The 22,117-nt window shown below is 41.9% G+C and overlaps 1 protein-coding gene across 2 annotated transcripts in view; it reads right to left on the bottom strand.

Annotated features, from left to right (window-relative positions):
• HERC4 (HECT and RLD domain containing E3 ubiquitin protein ligase 4) overlaps positions 1-22,117 on the bottom strand; it is a 91,387-nt gene that overhangs the window by 54,472 nt on the left and 14,798 nt on the right. For both annotated transcript variants that reach the window (XM_049790478.1, XM_049790479.1), the window contains exons 2-4: positions 15,861-16,020; positions 2,595-2,671; positions 292-513 (exon numbers count right to left, since the gene is read on the bottom strand). In XM_049790478.1, coding sequence (XP_049646435.1) covers positions 292-513; positions 2,595-2,671; positions 15,861-16,020 — 459 coding nt within the window. The remainder of the gene's footprint in view (positions 1-291; positions 514-2,594; positions 2,672-15,860; positions 16,021-22,117) is intronic.

The following is a 22,117-nucleotide window of genomic DNA, read 5'->3' as shown; positions in this document are numbered from 1 at the left end:
AAATTTCTAGAATACTTTTAAAGCTTATTTTTAACAATGGTGGCTAAAAACATAATTTATCAAACCTGCTTAAAATAATCAACAAACAATAAGATTTTTACCCAGATTAAATTTCTGGAGTTTGTTTTACAGTAAAATGATCATAATTGCTGTTCAATCGCCTAATATAGCAACAAGTACATGTAACTCTTAATTTCTCACCCACACTCCCATGTCAACAAGTTTGGGGAACATTTCTCCCCAAGCATCTCTCCTTGAAAGAATAATTATCAATGAATAATGAAAGCCTACCATTTTCATCATTCAGGCCTAGTTGACCAAACTTGTTGCGTCCCCACCCAAAGATAGCTCCAGAAAGGGTGAGGACAAAGCTGTGGGCTCCTCCTGCTGCGATTTGCATGAAAGGGATTCCAAGCAAAGATTTAATCAGCTGTGGGGAAGTCTGCTTTTTACAGTCAATTCCCAAGCCCAACTGGCCGTATTTATTCTGTCCCCAGCAGTAGACTTCACTTGCTGTAAAAACAAAACATAAAATCAAAATTTCACACATTAAAAAAAATTCCATTTGAAGGATCGTCAATTATTTGTGGGGGGGCATTCATCCTCTGATCAGATTTCTCATCAGAAACACACACGAGATTGAAGGACACTCTCTTAGTGCACTGATTCACTGCAGGCTGACACTTATCGGGAGAAATCCCATTTCCATCTCCTCCTCCAGACAGGATGGTCTCTTTTTAATATACTTGGCTCATTTTTATTTTGTGATTTCTTTCAAGAGTTACTTCTCTAAGTTTAAGGCTCCAGTTATTAACTATATGCTGAAATGATATATGCCTGATTATTACTGGCACAAACTGGTCATCTGCAAAAGCCTGAAACTCTTGCTCATGTCGCCCTACAAGCCAACTCTCATGCCTACACCTCTTCCAGTATTCCTCAACTCAGTGAATGAGATCGCTGATCAGCAACAAGTCAGGAACAGTCATTCTTGGTTTTACCCTAACACAACAACCTATTATCTAACACCCAAGTTATATTCAAATTCTCTCTCTCTTTTTTTTTTTTTTCTGGTTTTTGGGCCTCACCTGGCGGTGCTCAGGGGTTACTCCTGGCTGTCTGCTCAGAAATAGCTCCTGGCAGGCACGGGGGACCATATGGGACACCAGGATTCGAACCAACCACCTTTGGTCCTGGTTCGGCTGCTTGCAAGGCAAACGCCGCTGTGCTATCTCTCTGTGCCCTTCTCTCTCTTTTTTTTTTTTTTAATTTTGGCCACACACAAGAGTGCCCAGGGGCTACTCCAAACTCAGTGTTATTTTGAAGTCACTCCCGGTAGTGCTCCGGGGACCATGCAGTAGCAGGGGCTGAATCCGGGCCCGCTTCGTGTTGAGTTTGACTCTAGTCATCCCTCAGGCTGCATCTAGGGAGTTTTCTTTCTAAATAAAATATGGCAAATAAATCTTCCCACCATCTAACCTGGTTTCTATTACTCTCTGTTCACAAACTGATTTGTATATAAAGACAACACAATTCCATTTAAAATCTGCGTGTCTGGGAACTGAAAAGCTAATTTTAAATATATTTGGAAAAAAAAAGGTGATATATTTTTTTTGTTTGTTTGTTTTTAAGCCCTACAAACCTAAGATAGCACCGTGATTGAGTTGTTTGTCTTGCAAGTGGCTAAACTCAGTCACTTCCCCAGCAACCCATAAGATCCCCTCAGGATTGAGTGATCCCTAAGCAGAGACAGGAGAGTCCCCGAGTACCCCAATTACCCAAAAAGTCTACACCCTCCAAAAAAAAAGGAAAGAAAGACCAAACACAATGAAAAGAACCAAACAAAACCCAAGACAATCTTAAATACAAAGCTGGAGAAATTTTTGCCCAATTAAAGTACCAAGAAATAAGAATAAAAAGAGAAAGAAAATAATTAAGCCAGGAGCAACTTCTGAGCGCATAGCCAGGAGTAACCCCTGAGCGTCACAGGGTGTGGCCCAAAAACCAAAAAAAAAAAAAAAAAAAAAAAAAAAAATTTGTACAGGTGGCGCTGGAGGTAAGGTGCCTGCCTTGCCTGCGCTAGCCTAGGACGGACCGCGGTTCGATCCCCCGGCGTCCCATATGGTCCCCCAAGAAGCCAGGAGCAACTTCTGAGCGCATAGCCAGGAGTAACCCCTGAGCGTCACAGGGTGTGGCCCAAAAACCAAAAAAAAAAGAAAATAATTAGCATCTTATGCTGTCATACACTTGTAAAGTCCCTTTTTCGTTTTCCTTTCACCTTTTGAGTTAATTAGAACAACCCTGCCCCTCAGGTGATTAATGTGAAGCCTGACTAACGAAGTGGCAGGGAAAGCAGCAGAGAGAGAGCTGGAGTTTCTGGGCCGGCTCAGTAAGATCCAAGAGGCTGCTGACTCCCCTGGCATTTCCTCCTGCGACTCCATCTCATTTCCTGGGCGCCACTCCTTGCTGCCGACCCCTTCGTTCCAGGGCCGGTCTGAACACAAGCATGACAAACATCGGGTGGCAGCCTTCAACCCCTCCCACCCCCCCAGAAACCAATCACCCAGCAGAACGGTTATCCCCCAAGAGCTTACCTTTAGAAAGTGCAAGTGAATGACAGTAGCCACAGGCAACTTGTACTATCTGGATATCGGATAAACCCTTTATATTTCTAGAAAACAGAGAAATCAGCTTCAATTAATTATACTTCAGAAACGGATCACAGACATTATTTATACTACTTACTGGTCATTAATAATTCATGCTCTTAATATATAGTCCAAATATCAAAAATGTATGCTAAGATCAGTAAACAACATCTAAGTGTGAAAAAAATTAAGAGGTGTGATGAGAAATTACTTTGAGGGCCCGGAGAGATAGCACAGCGGCATTTGCCTTGCAAGCAGCCGATCCAGGACCAAAGGTGGTTGGTTCGAATCCCGGTGTCCCATATGGTCCCCCGTGCCTGCCAGGAGCTATTTCTGAGCAGACAGCCAGGAATAACCCCTGAGCACCGCCGGGTGTGGCCCAAAAACCAAAAAAAAAAAAAAAAGAGAAATTACTTTGAAAGGACAATATTTAAGCAAAGTAAACTAAGTTCCTCCTCACATCAGGTCCTCCTCAAAGTGGTCCCACAGCAGAAGGCTTCATCATCAAAAATTAAAAACATTTTAGGTGTGAAATTTGGAAATCATTTGGAAAACATAATCTAATTGATCTAAAATTGATGCCTGGCCTAGATTACTAGTTATTAGTTATTTAAGAGTCAATGGAGATTGCCAGCATGTGGAGCTACTAGTTCACCAATTGTAAAATCTATTGCTTTTGAGTTTATGTTTTTGTTTTGCATCTCAGTGATATTACCTATTAGGCAAATAATATCAAGTCACATTAATTACAATCACTAACGTACTTATAGTTTATGCCATTAGTTTGTTTTGTTTCGTTTTTTTTTTTTTTTTGGTTTTGTGTCCACCCGGGAACGCTCAGGGTTTACTCCAGGCTCTACACTCAGAAATCGTTCCTGGCAGGCTCAGGGGACCAAATGGGATACCGTCCTTCTGCATGCAAGGCAAATGCCCCATCTCCATGCTATCTCTCTGGCCCCTATGCCATTAGTCTTGCCCTCTTTTTTTGTTGTTTTTGGTTTTTGGGCCACACCCGGTAATACTCAGGGATTACTCCCGGCCCCGGCTCTACAATCAGAAATCGCTCCTGGTTTGGGGGACCATATGGGATCAAACTGTAGTCCGTCCTAGGTTAGCGCGTGTAAGGCAAATGCTCTACTGCTTGCACCACTGCTCCGGCCCCTTACCGTCTCTTTATGTTTGGTTTTTGGGCTACACCCAGTGATGCTCAGGGCTGACTCCTGGCTCTGAGCTCAGCAACTGCTCCTGGAGGAGGGTGGGGGACCATATAGGATGCCAGTGAAGTGAACCCAGGTTGGCCGCGTGCAAGGCAGACGCCCTCCCTGCTGTATCACCGCTCTGGCCCTTGTCCTCATTTTTGCAATTACACACATTCTCTCTCTTCTGAACCACAATGCAACTGTGTAGGCTAATTTTTATTATGTATTTATTTAGTTTCGGAGCCATACCTAGGAATGCTCAGGAGTTACTCCTCCCTCTGCACTTAGCACTCTCACTAGGGATCCCTCATGAGGGCTCAAAAGACTGTCTGGTGCTGGGTATCAAACCTAGGTTGGCCGCATACAAGAAAAGCATCCTACCTGCTGACTACTTGTTGGCTAGCCCCTGAAAGGGCTCATTTTTAAAAACTGAGTCACTTATTTTCAGTTTGGGGGCCACATCCAGTGGTGCTCAGGGGCTGACACCTGTCTCTATGCCCAGGGATCACTCCTGGTACGGTTTGGGGGACCCTACTGGGTGCCGGGTATTGAGCCTAGGTTGGCTGTGGATAAGGAAAACTTCTGTACTAGTGCTCTGGCTGAGGTTGATTTTTAGCTAAATATTACAAAAATCAGGACTGGCACAAGAGTACAGTCAGTGGGGGGACTTGCACTGCCTACAGCTGACACAGGTGCGACCACAGGTATCCCAGAGGGTTCCCCGAGCACTGCCAGGACTAATTCTTTTTTTCTTTTTTTTACTTTGTTTTCTTTGGGCCATACTTGGTGGCGCTCAGGGGTTACTCTTGGCTCTGTGCTCAGAAATTGCTCCCGGGGGCCAGAAAGATAGCACTGCAGTAGGGCTTTAACCTTGCATGAGGCCTACCCAGGAAGGACCGGTTCGATTCCTGGCATCCCATATGGTTCCCCCAGCCTGCCGGGGCGATTTCTGAATGCAGAGCCAGAAGTAACCCTGAGCTCCGCTGGGTATGGCCCAACACCAATCAATGCATCAATTAATAAATAAAAATAAAGTTTAAAACAAACGAACAAACAAAAAAGAAATCGCTCCTGGCTCAGGGACCATATGGGACGGTGGGGATCAAAAACACGGCCATCCTGGTACCACTGTGCCCCACAGACAAATTCTGGAGTACAGAATCAGGAGTAACCTCTGAGCATTATCAGTTATGTCTCAAAACCGAAAACAAACACACAAAAATAATAAGTTTACCAGTAAAAATCAAGTAACTGTTTAATCTTCCAATTTTTTTCTATATAGATCCCTTTACCTGAAAACTTCTTCCTGAATGAGTGTCTTCAATAAAAATGGGGAGGAGGGGAGAGGTGAAAATAGAATGCTTTTATTGCCCTTTACCTGATAATTGCCACCTGACCTGATTCTGCCAAATGAGAGTCCGAAGCAAGTTCCGACCAGAGTGTCACTACACAAGTTTTTCCGGAAGCAGCTTCAGAAAATCAAATTTTGAGCAAAACAAAGGAGAGTTACTCTAATTCCATACTGCTATATTAAAAACTATCTCTATCTAGTGGGTTTATGTTATTCATAAATCGCAACAATTTGGGGTTGTAGTTTAGTACAATTTAAGTTAGCAGGATCCAATGCACATTCAGATGTTCCAACAGAGTAAATATACTATTTCTCTGCCGTTGCAAAATCAGACCTTTGCAATGCAAAATGGGGATAAAATAATACGTGGATATAGATAACAGCAACAGAAGTTACCAAATATTTGGCATCACCTTATTTATGCATATTAGGTATGCTGAACAATAAACTGTATTGAATAATTTTTAAAAAACTGGGGCTGAGGGGCCGGAGAGATAGCATGGAGGTAAGGCGTTTGCCTTTCTTTTTTTTTTTTTTTTTTTTTTTGGTTTTTGGTTTTTGGGCCACACCCGGTGACGCTCAGGGGTTACTCCTGGCTATGTGCTCAGAAGTCGCTCCTGGCTTGGGGGACCATATGGGATGCCGGGGGATCGAACCGCGGTCCGTCCAAGGCTAGCGCAGGTAAGGCAGGCACCTTACCTCTAGCGCCACCGCCCGGCCCCAGGCGTTTGCCTTTCATGCAGGAGGTCATCGGTTCGAATCCCGGCGCCCCATATGGTCCCCCGTGCCTGCCAGGAGCAATTTCTGAGCCTGGAGCCAGGAATAACCCCTGAGCACTGCCGGGTGTGACCCAAAAACCACAAAAAAAAAAAAAAAAAAAAAAAAAAAACTGGGGCTGGAGATACGACAGCAGCTATATACTCGCCATGTACACAAATGACCTGATTTTAATCCTTAGCACCCTGAGACTGCCTGGAGTGATTCCTGACCACAAAGCAGGGAGTAAAAGCCTAAACTCGGTCATGCAGTCAAAAAACCCCAAACATTTTGTTTGCTTGTTTATGGGCCACCGTGGCAAAGCTTAATTGTTCTTCTGCCTTTCCTGTCAATAATCAGTGCTGGAGGCTTCCGGGGAAGTTTATGGGATGCTGGGGGTCAAACCTAGGTCAATCAGCAACAAAGCATCTCTCTGGCCCTAATTTTCTTCCATTTATTTATTTATTTATTTATTTATTTATTTATTTATTTATTTATTTATTTATTGAGTTAAGTTTTTTTGGGCCACACCTGGTGGCAATCAGAAATTACTCATAGTTCTTTGCTCAGAAATCACTCCTTGGGACCGGAGTGGTGGCACAAGCAGTAAGATGTCTACCTTGCCCACACTAGCCTAGGATGGACCATAGTTTGATCCCCTGGCGTCCCATTTGGTCCCTCAAGCCAGGATTTCTGAGCACATAGCCAGGAGTAACCCCTAAGTGTCACCAGGTGTGGGCCAAAAAAAAAAAAGAAAGAAAAACAAAATCACTCCTGGCAGGCTCAGGGGACCATATAGGATGCCGGAAATTGAACCCAGGTCTGTGTTGGCAAGCACCCTACCTTTGCTGCTCCTCAACTAGGGGCTTACCCAATAGTGTTTGACCAGCTGGCAGTGCAAAAGAGTCATTATATGGTAACATATCACAAAAATATTTTAATGAAAAGAATTCGAGGCCAGAGAGATAGCACAGCGGTGTTTGCCTTGCAAGCAGCCGATCCAGGACCTAAGGTGGTTGGTTCGAATCCCGGTGTCCCATATGGTCCCCCGTGCCTGCCAGGAGCTATTTCTGAGCAGACAGCCAGGAGTAACCCCTGAGCACCGCCGGGTGTGGCCCAAAAACCAAAAAAAAAAAAAAAAAGAAATCACTCCTGGCAGGCTTGGGGGACCACCTGAGATGCCAGGGATTGAACCCAGGTCTGTCATGAGTTACTGTGTGCAAGGCAATCACCCTACCGCACTGTGCTATCACTCCATCCCCCTTTACTGAGTTTTAAGATGTTTGAATTAAAAAAAAAAGAACAAGACAGAAACAAACAAACAAAAATACCACCAGTGCAGAAACTTAGAAACAGAATTTATACTCCTTTCCCTACGTAAGTCTGCCAAAACGTTAAATACGTGTGCTTCCATATTCTTCTATTTTTAAAAGTTACGAGGCATTAAGAGCAAAAACACAACCAACTGAGGCTAGTGGAAAGTTTACATTACTTAAGTTAAAAATATTTCATTCATTCCATTAAAATTTTTAAACATTTTAAAATTCAAAAATTATCAGCATATATATTAAATACTTCTCAAAGTATGTCAATCATGCCTCAAAGGTAGCTTAAAAGTTGTCTTTGGCAGGGGCCAGAGAGATAGCATGGAGGTAAGGCATTTGCTTTGCATGCAGAAGATTGGTGGTTCGAATCCCGGCATCCCATATGGTCCCCCAAGCCTGCCAGGAGCGATTTCTGAGCGTAAAGCCAGGAGGAACCCCTGAGCATTGATGGGTGTGACTCAAAAAAGTAAAAGCAAACAAACAAACAAACAAAAAGTTTGTCTTTGGCAGACTGGAGCAATAGGACAGCAAATACAGAGCAGACCTAAATTCAATCCTCAGCATCCCATATAGTCTCCTGAGCCAGCCAGGAGTGATTCCTGAGTGCAGAGCCAGGAGTAAGCCTATTGGGTATGGCCCAAAAAACAATCAAAACAAAATAAAAAATATATATAGATATACATATATGGGCAATTAAACACAATTAACAATTCCATTTCCCAGTTCAGTCATACCATTCTTAGTGAGTTATGTATTAACACATTCTTTACTCAATTTTTTTTTGTTTTTGTTTTTTGTTTTTGGGCCACACCCAGCAGTGCTCAGGGGTTATTCCTGGCTGTCTGCTCAGAAATAGTTCCTGGCAGGCACAGGGGACCACATGGGACACCGGGATTCGAACCAACCACCTTTGGTCCTGGATCGGCTGCTTGCAAGGCAAACGCCACTGTGCTATCTCTCTGGGCCCTCTTTATTCAATTTTAAAAGATGTAAACTGATGGCTTATGTAACCTATACTATTATGAAATGCCTTTTGGGGGCAGGAACATATAGTGTAGCAGGTAGGGGAACTTGTCTTACATGCAACTGATATGGGTTCAACCCCTGGCATCACATAGGGTCCCCTGAGCACTGCCAGAGTGATCCCTGACAGCAGAGCCAGGGGTAAGCCCCGAGTACTACCAAGAATGGCCCACTCTAAAAAAACTGTTTCCCTTTTTAATCTAAAATGTTCTTAACTTGGAGATGCTTATGCCAGGGAGAAATTAAAATATGTTTAAAACAGAGAAATTAGCAGGGGAGATGGTACAGGAGATATGTTTGCCTAGTATGCAGACAACACTGGTTTGATCCCCACACCACCTATGAACCTATAGAACCCACTGTAATAATTCCACAAAATTAAAAGCAGGGGAAAAAGATCAGCAAACAATTAAGAACTTCAAATATTCCTTATCCATTGGTCTAACAGTGAATTCTGATCTCAAGAAACTACAATGTCTGAAATACAACTATGAAGGACTTGTAATTCACAATGGTCTCATAAAAATATTAAAAGAAGAAAGGTAGGAAGAAAGGAAGAACAAAGGAAGAGAAAGAGGAAGGGAGGGAAGAAAGAGGAATGAAGAAAAAGAAAAGGGAAGGAAGGAAGGAAGAAGGGAGGGAGGGAAGGAAGGAAGGAAGGAAGGAAGGAAGGAAGGAAGGAAGGAAGGAAGGAAGGAAGGAAGGAAGGAAGGAAGGAAGGAAGGAAGGAAGGAAGGAAGGAAGAAGGGAGGGAGAGAGGGAGGGAAGGAGGGAAGGAAGGAAGGAAGGAAGGAAGGAAGGAAGGAAGGAAGGAAGGAAGGAAGGAAGGAAGGAAGGAAGGAAGGAAGGAAGGAAGGAAGGAGGGAAGGAGGGAAGGAGGGAAGGAGGGAAGGAGGGAAGGAGGGAAGGAGGGAAGGAAGGAAGGAAGGAAGGAGGGAGGGAGGGAGGGAGGGAGGGAGGGAGGGAGGGAGGGAAGGAAGGAAGGAAGGAAGGAAGGAAGGAAGGAAGGAAGGAAGGAAGGAAGGAAGGAAGGAAGGAAGGAAGGAAGGAAGGAAGGAAGGAAGGAAGGAAGAAAACAAGAAAAAGAGAGAAAGAGAGAAATAAAGAGAGAAACAAACAAACAAACTACAATGTCAGGCTGAAAAGACCATACAGGGATTAAGACAGAATTAAAGCTTGATCCCAAGTACTGAGCACCACCAGGTTCGGGCCCCAAACCCTAAGCCCTTCCCCCCCAAAGAAATAAAGTACAGCCTATGTGAATCTTTACTTTTCTAACCACTCTTGTGAAAGCCATACACACCAACGTGGAGTGAACTGGTATTCCCCACCTGGCGACAAGATTTGAATTCAGAAGTATGTGCTCAATACTGAGCCACTTCGGCTAAACACTAACATTTTAAAAAGCAGCTTACTAATAGTTTCCTCCTGTTTTAAATGTCTGTGAAAGTCTGATGACATCTCTAAGCATCTAGAAAAAGTTCCGTCTCTTAGAAATGACTTGGAACTCAAATGCAAATGAAAAAAGATCACTGGCAGCCTTTCAGAAACAGTATTTCTGGGACGAAGAGGTAGTTTCGCAGGTAAGACGCTTGCCTTACACATGCCAAGTCCAGGTTTGGATCCCAGCACTATATGGTACCCCAAGTCCACCCGGAGTCATCCCTGGGCGTAGAGCCAGGAGTAAGTCCGTCCTGAGCACTGCCAGCACTGCCAAAAACAAAACAAAAAAACAACCTTTTTTTCTGGACATGGGACATGCCTCAACCAGTGGAACATGTGGCAGAATTACAAGATCCTGATTTCAATGCTCAGTATGGCATGGTAGCCCCGACGTGCTGAGGGCAGCCCTGATGGTCCTTGAGCACTGAACCACTGGGTCAAAAGTCACCAGGAATGTGGCCTCCTCATCAGCCATAGACAGAAGTGGTCCACAGAAAACAGATTTCCACTGACACGTTCTCAGGGCCTTTACAAACATGAAAAGGACAGGAAGACCAATTGTATATCACAAAAATCAGACCAGTGCTGGAAAACAGGCACGGCTGTGGCAGAAGGAAAATAATAGCTTATGTGTAGGACACTGGAACGGTGTTTCCAGAATCACTCCGGGAAAAAATGCCACATCCAGTGCCATTCAGCTTTCAGGTTTAACCAACAGAGAACATTAAGTACTGGAAGCCTCAGTGTTAAGACTGGTGACAGAAGAACATTGACTGTGGGCTTAAGGGGAGTCTACAGGTAAGCAGTTTCAAATCTACTTGGTGGCCCAGCGTTTCAGCAAAGTCCCATCTTAGCTCTGCCATTTTTAGCATATTGGCAGCATATTGGCTTAATTTTTATTTTACTCTTTTTTTTTTTTTTTCCGTTTTTTGGGTCACACCCAGCTGCGCTCAGGGGTTACTCCTGGCTCCAAGCTCAGAAATGGCTCCTGGCAAGCTCGGGGGACCATATGGCATGCCAGGATTTGAACCACTGTCCTTCAGCATGCAAGGCAACTGCCTTACCACCATACTATCTCTCTGGCCCCTTATTTTACTTTTTTTTATTCAAAGCCATGAATTCAAAAGGGTGGCCACAGCTGCAGGCTCTTTCCTCAGCAACTCCTGAAACGTTCAGAAGTAATGTAAGGCATCAAAGCCTTCCCTTCTGGCTTCTTTCCAAGAAGAAAAACCTTGCCCAGAAGATAGGTGACACTAAGAATTCAAGACTGCAAGCACTGACGAGCTGCCTCTGCTTTCCCTCATGTATAGTCAGCATTCTGAGGCCTCTGCCCATTCTCAACCAATATTCTAAACATTTTAATCCTTAGCCAATAACCCATCTGGGATCACTTACAATGTCTTCATTTTCTTTTTTGTTGTTGTTTTTTTTTTGGGGGGGGGGAGGGAAACACTGGTGGCACTCAGGGGTTCCTCCTGGCTCTGCACTCAGAAATCATTCCTGGCAGGCTCAGGAAATCCATATATGGGATGCTGGGGATCGAACCCAGGTCCGTCCTGGGTTGGCTGCATGCAAGGCAAAACCCTACCTACCATTGTGCTATCTCTCTGGCCCTAATCTTTTCATTTTCAACTGAGATTACTGCCATTTGTATTATGCACACAGTGATTTTGTTGTCTCATGAATTATGGAGATCGTGTTGTCCACTTAAACCTAAAGGTTTGTACAAGAAAATTGGGTCTCAGTGAGATTAAGAAGTAGGCTACTGGGAAAAACACACACACACACACACACACACACACACACACACACACAAAGTTGGGGCAAAATAGTAGAGTGGATTAAATTGTTTGTTTTGCATACAGCTGACCCAGGTTCAATCCTTGGCATTCCATACGATCCCCTAAACACCACCAGGAATAATTCCTGAGCCACATGGATGGGCGTTTGCCCGGCATGAAGCTGACCCAGGTCAGCACACCATATATGCCTCCTGAACACAGCTAGGAATGATCCCTGAGTGCAGAGCCAGAATAAGCCCCTGAGCACTGGGTAAACCCCTAAACTCTGGGTGTGGTCTCCCCAGCCCCCAATAAAACCCAAGGAGTAATTCCTGAGCTAAACTAGAAGAAAAACCTGAGAATCACTGGGTGAGGCCCCAAAACAAACAAAAATTTCTAAATTTTAGTTGCAATTGCAGAAAAAAATGAAATAAAAAAGTAACCCGAATAGCTAAGTGATCACAGGCCTAAATATTATAGATAGACTAAACTTCATTTCAACTCTGAGTCTCAATGAGATATCCTTTTTAAAAAAATTTCTCAGTAAACATAAATTAAATAGTATGGTCACAATCTTAAGTTCCTTTTTGAAATTAGACTGCCGCCAAAATATTAAGAGTCATAAACCTATAGGAAAGTTCTAATTCCTCCAATAAGTACTATTTATTTCTTATTAAAAAGAAATAGAAACAACACCTGAGAAGGCCGAACTGTAGAAACGCCTTGGCACAAAGTTCAAAGCCAATACAGATGTGTAAGGGTTGGGGTGAAGCTCAGGGATCAGAGAATGCTTTGCATGTGTGAATATGGATGGGGTTCAGTCTCGGGCACCAACAAGCAATACAATGAATCACAAATACAAAACCAGTTTAAAACCAAAGGGGGCTCAGTAAAATCTCTCATGAAAACGTTAAAGCCACAAACACATAATTTACTACTGAATGACCTTTCAAGAAAATGTGATATGACCTTCTTTCATTTTAGGTCTGGAGAGATGATAGCACAGTGATAGGGCGTTTGCTTTGCATGGAGAAGGACGGTGGTTCCAATCCCAGCAGCCCATATGGTTCCCCGAGCCTCTGAACGTAGAGCCAGGAGTGGCCCCTGAGCGCTGCCGAGTGTGACCCAAAAACCGAAAAAATTAAAAAACTTCATTTATTTTAATTGACTAATCATCTGCAGATTACTAACAAAAATCCTTTATATCAGATGTGAACTGTAATAATACAGTATGGGGGGAAGTCAGTGTAGTACAAATAAAGGAACCTTTTGCTGGTGATAAAATCTGAGTGTTGAGTCTCTTCTGAATGCTAAAACACAAAACTTCTAAAATAAAAAATGTCACTCTAAATTACTTGTGAGAAATACATAAAAGCAAAAGAATGTGAAAATTATTTTCTGTAAATTCTTTGTATTATCTAGTCAATAAGGGTTTTACTTTCAGATTATCTAAAAGAAATAAAACTAAAATATCAGACAACTTAAGGGAAACGTTGTTGTTTGTTTTGTTTTGTTTTGTTTTTTTGCAATAACACTAACCTTAAGAGATATTAAAAGCACAGTAGAGGGTCAGAGAGAGAGCACAGGAGGTTCAGTGCTGGCCTTGCATGCAACCGACCCTGATTCAATCCCTGGCATCACCTGTGGCCCCCTGAGCACTGCCAGGAGTCACTCCTGAGCACAAAGTCAGGAAGAGTGCCTGAGCATCGAGATAAAGAAATAAGTAAAATTAAAAAATAAATAAAAGGACAACAGACCGATAGTACAGCAGGTGGGGAACTTGACTTGCACGTGGCCAACCGTGTTTGATCCCTGGCACCCCAAATGGTCCTCAATAGACGTGATCTCTGAGCAGAGTCAGGAGTCAGTCCTGAGTTCAGTCAGGTGTGGGCCCTGTTCCATTTTCTTACTGTAATGTTAAATCCTATGCTAGCTGAAAGAAATCTAAAATTAGATTAAAACCTTAGTTCCACAGAGAAGTCTCTTTTGTGCCTATAACTAACACTAGACAGAATAAAAGTTTAAGAAAGTTAGACTCTGCATGATTTTAAAAATTAAGTATTGTAGCATATGAAAAAGTTTCCATAAGATGATTCTTGGAATTGTATATAAAAGTGTTTCCTTAGGATTGTTCTGTGACTTTTGCCCCACCTAACCCTTCCAGGTGGGGCGCTGTGGAGTTGGCAATAAACAGCTTGAGGGACAGGAGTGAGAGGTCCTTCTGTGAAAAGCTGCTGGCTGCAGGAGGATTCTCTGGCTCTCCTTGCCCGATCTTTTAAACCCTATCGTTCTTGTCTGTGTGGATTATTACTTGCTGCGGATAAATATTACCAAGGTCTTCCCCCGAAAGGGGACAAGGGGATGGGAAGTAATTTCTCATTCTGGGGACTGTTCTTGGATTCACAAATACCCAGCCAAGATAACGGCGAAGATATCTTGCAAGTATGATTTAGCATAACGTTAAGACCAGATGATGCTACCTCTAGGTGGACATTGGAATGACCCCATGGGCAATAGCACCCTCAGTACAACTGGGAAATGCTTTGTCTCTCTGTCTATCTGTCCACCCGTCTTTTCAAAGATTTCCAAAGGAGGAGACGGAATGATAGTACACCAGGCAGGATGTTTTCCTTGCACATGGCCAACTGAGGTTCAATCCCCGGCATCCCATATGGTCCCCCAAGCACCACCAGGAGTAATTCCTGAGCACAGAGCCAGGAGCAACCCCAAAGCACTGCCAGGTATGGCCCACAAATAAAGACAAGTAAACAAAAAAAGATTTCCAAAGGACACTGAGTGTTTTGTTAAAGAGGAATCAGTAGGTCAAATAAGTTTGGGGACCGGAGTTGTGCATTACTATAAACACTACAAATATTTCTACAAATTACTACAATACAATTTCAATACAATACAATACAATACAAATTCTACAATTACTACAAACACTTCTTTCTCTAATTTGTCATATTTTAGCCTATGTGTTTATGTTTTGTTTTTGGTTTTTTTTTTGGTTTTTGGGTCACACCCGGCAGCACTCAGGGATTATTCCTGGCTCCACACTCAGAAATGGCTCCTGGCAGGCACAGGGGACCATATGGGATGTCGGGGTTTGAACCAATGACCTTCTGCATGAAAGGCAAATGCCTTAGCTCCATGCTATCTCTCTGGCCCCGTTTATGTTCTTAATGGTTTTATTTTTAGGGAGTGTGAGCCACACCCAGAGGTGCTCAAGGCTTACTCCTGATTTGCTCAGGGAACTCTAAGGGATAACAGGAATGAAGCCAGGGTTGGCTGCACCTAGGCCAGCACCTTACCCCTGATACTACAAATAAAAGTTCATAATATTAAAAGTTAAGCCCTCTGTAAATCTGTGAAACTACAGCATTGATGAAACATCATTTCTGAATTCTGAAATGAAATAATTTTGTGATCATTCTTTACTAACAAATTTAACTGTGGTTTGGCCATTGTTATATAACAAAAGTAAAAGGAGAGTAAATTGTTTTTTTTTTTCAATGCCAGGTTATCAAACACAGCACTTTACACATGAAAGTTAAGTGCTAAACAACTACATCCACAACACAGAACTAATTTTCTGTTGTTGCTGTTTTGTTTTTGGGCTACACCCAGTGGAGGTCAGAACTTACTCCTTGCTCTGTGCTCAGGCATCACTTTTGGCAGTGCTGGGGATCAAACTGGGGCCTGCCACTTCCAAGACAAGTACTTTAACCCCTGTATTATCGTTCCAGTCCAAAGACTTAATTCTTGTAACATTAAGTATGCATGACTTCTGTACTTTATCCAATGAAGGATTTAAAAAAAAAAAAAAAAAACAGGTGACATACAACCTAGTTTTAACCAAATTTGGGTACTCAAGATAGAATGAACTACTTTTAGGACCAGAGAGATTATACAGTGGGTAGGATGCTTGCTTTGCAGCAAACCCAGGTTCAATCCCTGGTATCTCCTATGGTTCCCCGAGCACCAGCAAAATTAACTCCCGAGTACAGAGCCTGGGGTAACCCCTGTGCACCACCAGTGTGGCCCAAAATGGGGGGTGGGGGGGAAATTAAAAAATATTTAACATTTTAGAAATTAGTGGAATTAGTTTAACCCGCTTAAAGTTTTTTCACAAGAATATGTACTTTCCATCCCTTCTTGACAATTTTGGGGGAAATAGGGAGCATATAAAAATGGTTTTCAACTCAAAAGGTTCAGACCCGAGAGAAAAATAAGGAAGTGTCAGCTACTACATACTCAAAGTAAACAGTAACTTAGACAACACGTATATTATAAAAGAGAGAGCAGGACCTCTTTTTGGTCACCTTTGTTACCTGGGCACTCTGATACATTCCTCAGATCCTAGCAGGCCAAGTTGTCCGTCAGAATCCAGACCCCAAGCATACACCTGGCCTTTGTCATTTAGTGCTAACGTGTGAGCTTCTCCACATGAAACAGCTACGATATTTTGAGCATCCAGTGCAACCACCTGCTCTACAGAAATCAAGAAGAAAGGCATTATGGTCCAGTTTCAAACACCCAAGAGAAAATTACAGTCTGCATTTTGTACCCAGAAAAGGCAAAGGAAATACTAGAGACCAAGATAGCTTCACTTATTTTGAGAGACCTAACAGACAGGTTCATACCAACTCCCAAGGGCATAAAAACAGTCATATACCATAAGGAACAAGCGATTCACATTAGCAAGTAACGTGAACATTTTGCACTTCTCATTTAAAGCTGGCACTAAAGGAATAGTATGGCTGAAAAGAGTATATTTAAATAACCTGGGCACTTTGCCTTGAGTATAAAAATCAGACTTGACCGTTACCATAACGTCTACCGGGAATTATTTAAATCTAAATTGTAAATTTCTGACAGAAAGCATTTTCAGATCTCATAAACAAAGCATCAATTGGATATACTGAGAAGAGAACTGAAAGCCAATGTGACCACAATAAATTGGTTTTGGTTTATAAGCTGCCGTTTTAACATCAAAGTAAAAACACACCTATGTGGTTAAAATGTGATCAAGTTTTAACCAAAAATAAATGTGAAATACTGACCCTTCATAAGATTCTCAGTAAAGAAAATGATGAATAATAAAAAAAAAAAATGAGTGAAACTCTTTTTATAAAACTCATGGTGTAGCAGGGGTCTCAAACTCAATTGACCTGAGGGCCGCAGGAGGCAAAGTCGGGGTGATCCTTGAGTGCAAAGTCAGTAGTAAGCCTTGAACATTTGGGGTTTGACCCAAACAACTAAAACAAAACACAATAAAAAAAAAGATTCCTCTAGGGCAGGGCCACAAAATGTACGGAGGGCCAACTACTTACTAGTATCTGCTACAGTTTTCTTTTTATCTCAGCTCTGTGATGTGGTAAGCACTTGGGAATCACGAAGGAACACCCCACCCCCCAAGACTGAACTCGGTCTCACAGAGAGTAGGCATGTGTGTACCAGCTGAGCCACTCATTCTCCCGGCCCTAAAAGCATTGTGTGTTTTGTTCTTTGGATTGGTTTTGGTTTTGGGTTTTGGACCACATCCATCCATGCTCAGGCTTCATCCTCCTGGCTCTATGCTCAGGAATCTTTTCTGGCGGGGCCCAGGAGACCTCATGTGCTATCTGGAATTGAACTGCACCAGCAAGGCAAGTGCCCTATCCATTGTACTATCACTCCAGCCCAAAATACTGTTTAAAACAAAATTTTCTTAGTGTAAAACAAAACAAAACAATCCAATACACTGAAAGCCTTATTGAAGAGTCATTAAAACCAAATCATCAGGGGTTCTTTAAAGCTTAAAAGACAAAAACAAATGTTCAATATGAAACAGATGACATCAAGAAGCTTTAAATTCCTATATAAAGAGAAATAAAAATTATTTGTTGGATGACTATCCTCCATTTCCAGAGAGCCTCTGGGAATTCATACACCTCTAACAATAAGCTATTTCAGTACTTACCTTCTATACTATGAGCTTAATAACACTTGAAGCTGGTCAACAGTAGAAGCTCACTTTTTCTCTTTAATATACCCTTTCATAAAGTTCTATAGAAGAAATACATAAAAACAACAGAAGGCAAACAAAATAACACCTTGTTTCTAACACCGTCCCCCCTTAAAGAACAAAATAAACTACTTGTAGTTAGGTCATCATGTTTCCATGAAAACATTCCAATAAATCTTAATTACAAAGAAACCCCAAAAGATGTGTTGCTTCTCAAAAAAGCCATCAGGAAATTCAGTACTTCTCTAAGACTATCCCCAAAGAAAGAGCAGAAAAACAGGTCACATGATGTCAAAAGACAAGCTGGTTCTACAGGCAAGATAGTTCAAGAAAAACAGGTGAGATAAGATATAAAAATGGATTAAAAAGTACCTTAGGAACATGCAATACTAAAATCTTAATAGACATTGGACGACAGTCTCAGTTAAGCTAAGTCTTGACAAGGAAGAGGAAGAAAAAACAAGTAAACACCTGAGAAAAATGCAAATTTTATTACAGCAGAAACAAAGATAACTGGACGATGAGAACTGAAACAAGAAAAAAAAACACTCTATCTCAAAAAAATTGTTAAAGATTCATTAATAAATAAAAACAATTAAGCAGAAATTTTGGCAAATATGTATGCTATTCACAGAAACAATGATTAATAAAAAAGAAATCAATCATATGTCATACTCAACTTACTGAAAAAATACAGCTCTGAATCTAAAACTTCAAATAAAAAGTTTATAAGAAGGCTTCCATTTATTTAATAAAACACCAAAATAACCTTTCACTGGCTAAAATTCCTAAAGTCTGAGAATGTTTTGTTGGTGAAAAAGCAATACTGACTCTTAATTGGAGTACAAAAAAATAATCGTTATGGACAGGAACAGGACATTACCTACCTATGGATGCTCTGAGTCTGCCAGGAGTGATTCTGAGTGCAGAATCAGAAGTACCGCCAGGTGTGGGCCGCCCCCCCCAAAAGACTTGAGATATATACAAAAATAAGTCAGGAAATGTGGGGTAACATAGGAATGTAAGATATATCACAACTTCAGTACATATATATATATATATATATATATATATATATATATATATATATATATTACTTTTGAACCATGTAAATGTATTGTCTATTCAAAACATAAACAAAAACTGTAAAAATAGATGAAAGCAATACACTAAAATAAATAATGTTTTTACTTTGAAATCAATATAAGCTTCTACATAATAAAATTTTATTTGTTTTCTGATTTTTTTTTTTTATGTTTTTTGGGCCACACCCGGCAGTGCTCAGGGGTTACTCCTGGCTGTCTGCTCAGAAATAGCTCCTGGCAGGCACAGGGGACCATATGGGACACCGGGATTCGAACCAACCACCTTTGGTCCTGGATCGGCTGCTTGCAAGGCAAACGCCCTGTGCTATCTCTCCGGGCCCCTGTTTTTTTATTTTTTTTATTTATTTATTTATTTTTTTTTTGGTTTTTCAGGCCACACCCATTTGATGCTCAGGGGTTGCCCCTGGCTTGGGGGGACCATATGGGACGCAGGGAATCGAACCACAGTCCTTCCTTGGCTAGCGCTTGCAAGGCAGACACCTTACCTCTAGCGCCACCTCGCCGCCAATTTTTTTTTGTTTTTTGTTTTTTTTTTTTTTTGGCTTCTACATAAGAAAATTTTAGATAGTCATTTTGGTTCTTTTAGAACTTTAGTCCCATTAAATGATACCTAATTGAAAACAAAAAACTCTTTCATAAATAGATTATTAAAGAAACAAGGCCAGAGAGATAATACAACAGGTAAGACATTTTTGCCTGGCAGGGAGCAGTTCAATCCCTGGCATCCTATATGGTTCTTAAGCCCACCTGGAGTTATTCCTGAGTGCAGTCAAGAATAACCCCATATCACCACCGAGTCTGGCCCAAAATCCAAAATTAAAACAATACAAAAAAAAAAAAAAAAAAAAACACCTCAATCCCAAAACAGCTACATATCTTTGCAATAGTATGAGAACAGGCCAGCCTCAACCATTCCCCCATGTTATTTCTGCTAGAAAGTTAGATCGACGATACAACAAAATATTAAGTCAATGCTGGTTAATACCAGTAATAACATGGCTTAAAAGAGAACAAGGAGAGACAGAGAGAATGCTTGCCTTGTACACAGATGGCCCTGGTCCGATCGCTGGCCCCCACCCCATCAGGAGGGATCTCTGATGCAGTCTTGAGCACTGCCGGTGTGTCTCAAGAGCCAAATAAAAGACAATAAATAATACGAAGCATATGAAGCAAGTGTGGAAGGGGAATAAAAATACTCAGCAAACCAAAATTTACTAGAAGGCCCAGCTCAGTGACTCTCTATATGAGAAAGACATGAGCTAAGTTTAAGTATTCACTTTGTAAAGGTACTAACCCACTTGATAGGGTGTGTGTGTGTGTGTGTGTGTGTGTATGTATACGTACGTACACACATACATATATATATATATATATATTGGGGGGGTTTGGGGCTACACCCAGTGACATTCAGGGGTTACTCCTGGCAATGTGCTCAAAAAAAGTTCCTGGCTTGGGGGACCATATGGGACACCGGGGATCGAACCAAGGTTCGTCCTGCATCAGCCAAGTGCAAGGCCAGCACCCTACCACTATGCTACCGCTCCGGCCCCTATATATTTACTTCTTTTTGGTGTCAGAGATTGGACCCAGGCCCTCATATATGTGAAGCACATTTTCTACCACTGAACTACACTACATCACACCATTATATTTCAATCAGCTCTATTTGCCTTTCAAGCACACAAAGAAACAGTCCCTGAATAAGGTTGGCTGTGGTCGCCCCTAAACAGGGGGTGGAGGAGGAGAGATATATCAGAATTAAGAATTCATAACAGCCATCTTGATAGAAAAGGCTTAATAACTATAGATAGCCATCACTGTCCATTATAATTTAAAAATAAGGCAATTGATTCTTTTTTATAAAACTACTGATACAGATAAAAAGACATGGGAAAAAATGTTAGCTGTTGGTTACTGTGCTGTTCTGTCAATTCTTCTTTATGCTTCAAGATGGGGGCCGGAGTGATAGCACAAAATATAGGGCTTTTGCCTTGCACAAGGTCGATCCAGGTTCAAACCCCAGCACCCCATATGGTCCCCTGAGCCTGCCAGGAGCAACTTCTGAGCACAGAGGAAGAAGTAACACTTGAGCACTGGCGGGCATAGCCCAAAACCCAAAAATAAAATAAAAGTCTGAAAGAGGTGCTGGAGCAAGAGTACAGCAGGTAGAGTACTTGTCTTGCAGTTGTCTGTCTGAGCCCAACATTCCATATGGTCCCCCAAACCCAATAGGAGTGATCCCTCAGTGCAGTCTGAGCCTAATTGATAGGTATGGCACCAAAACAAAAGAAAAAAATAAAAATAAAAACAGAAACAAAAGCAAAGTTTAAGAGAAACAGTATTATTTTCATACCAGTATTTATGCTCATACATCTAACTTCGGGGGAAGATGGGGGAACATTTCATTTTAGGAGGCACAAAAACGCGAAGACAAGATAAAGTGATGAAAATTATCTTAAGATCAACGGATAGGATGTTTGCAGGCGCCTTGGGCTCAACCCCTGGTACCCTGACATGGTCCCCGGAGCGTCATCTGAAGTGATACCTGAGCAGCGCAAGTCCTGAGTGCAGCTGGATGTGATCAACAACAAGAAAAAAAATCTGCATCATTTTCTTGAGCAAAGAGAGACCATTTTCTATGGTGTGATGTAAGCCTGCTTTCTCCGTATCAGAATAAATTAAAATGTTCAACCTAATGATAGCTTTCATTTCTAAATGTTTATTTCCTCTACATGCATACAAATGACTTTTGTTCACTTCCAACATGATTAAGTTAAGAATTCTACTGCATGTCCTCGACGGAGTATTGATTCCCCATTCTGGGAATCACCTGCTTTCTCAGGCTCAAGTTCCTGTTGAATCACTAGCTGGAAGAGTTTCTTGGAAGTTCCGGATTAGAAATCAACTCTCAGCCTACAATTTTAGAGCGTCAGTTCCAGATTCATCGTTTAACGTCTACACAATCAATTTTAACATCATTAGTAATCACTACCAACAGAGATCAGACGATCTAGATTCACCTGATTTATCTAGTAATGGCGAAACATTATCTTCTATTTATTTTACTGTCACTGTGAACAAAAAGAAATGTCTGAGTTCTTCGCCATGGTCACTAAAAGCTACAGACAGCAACACACACTAATTTCCTGTCTTCTTCAAAGACGGCATAGCACTGGGGGGGAAGTTGTTCTTTTTTATAACTGAAACACAACTACACACGTTTGTAATCATGGTGCTGAAATATATTCATTAAAAGAAAAAAAAAAAAAGATGGCATAGGTGTGAGGCCGAGAGGTCAGGCACAAAGCTCATATGGTGTGGGTTAGAGCCCCAGGACACACACACACATAGAAACCAAATGCTGGGCCCGGAGAGACAGCACAGCGGCATTTGCCTTGCAAGCAGCCGATCCAGGACCAAAGGTGGTTGGTTCGAATCCCGGTGTCCCATAGGGTCCCCTGTGCCTGCCAGGAGC

Source organism: Suncus etruscus, chromosome 17 (assembly GCF_024139225.1).
Source record: "Suncus etruscus isolate mSunEtr1 chromosome 17, mSunEtr1.pri.cur, whole genome shotgun sequence".
Lineage (NCBI taxonomy): Eukaryota > Metazoa > Chordata > Mammalia > Eulipotyphla > Soricidae > Suncus > Suncus etruscus.
This window is presented reverse-complemented; position numbering and strand designations above follow the sequence as displayed.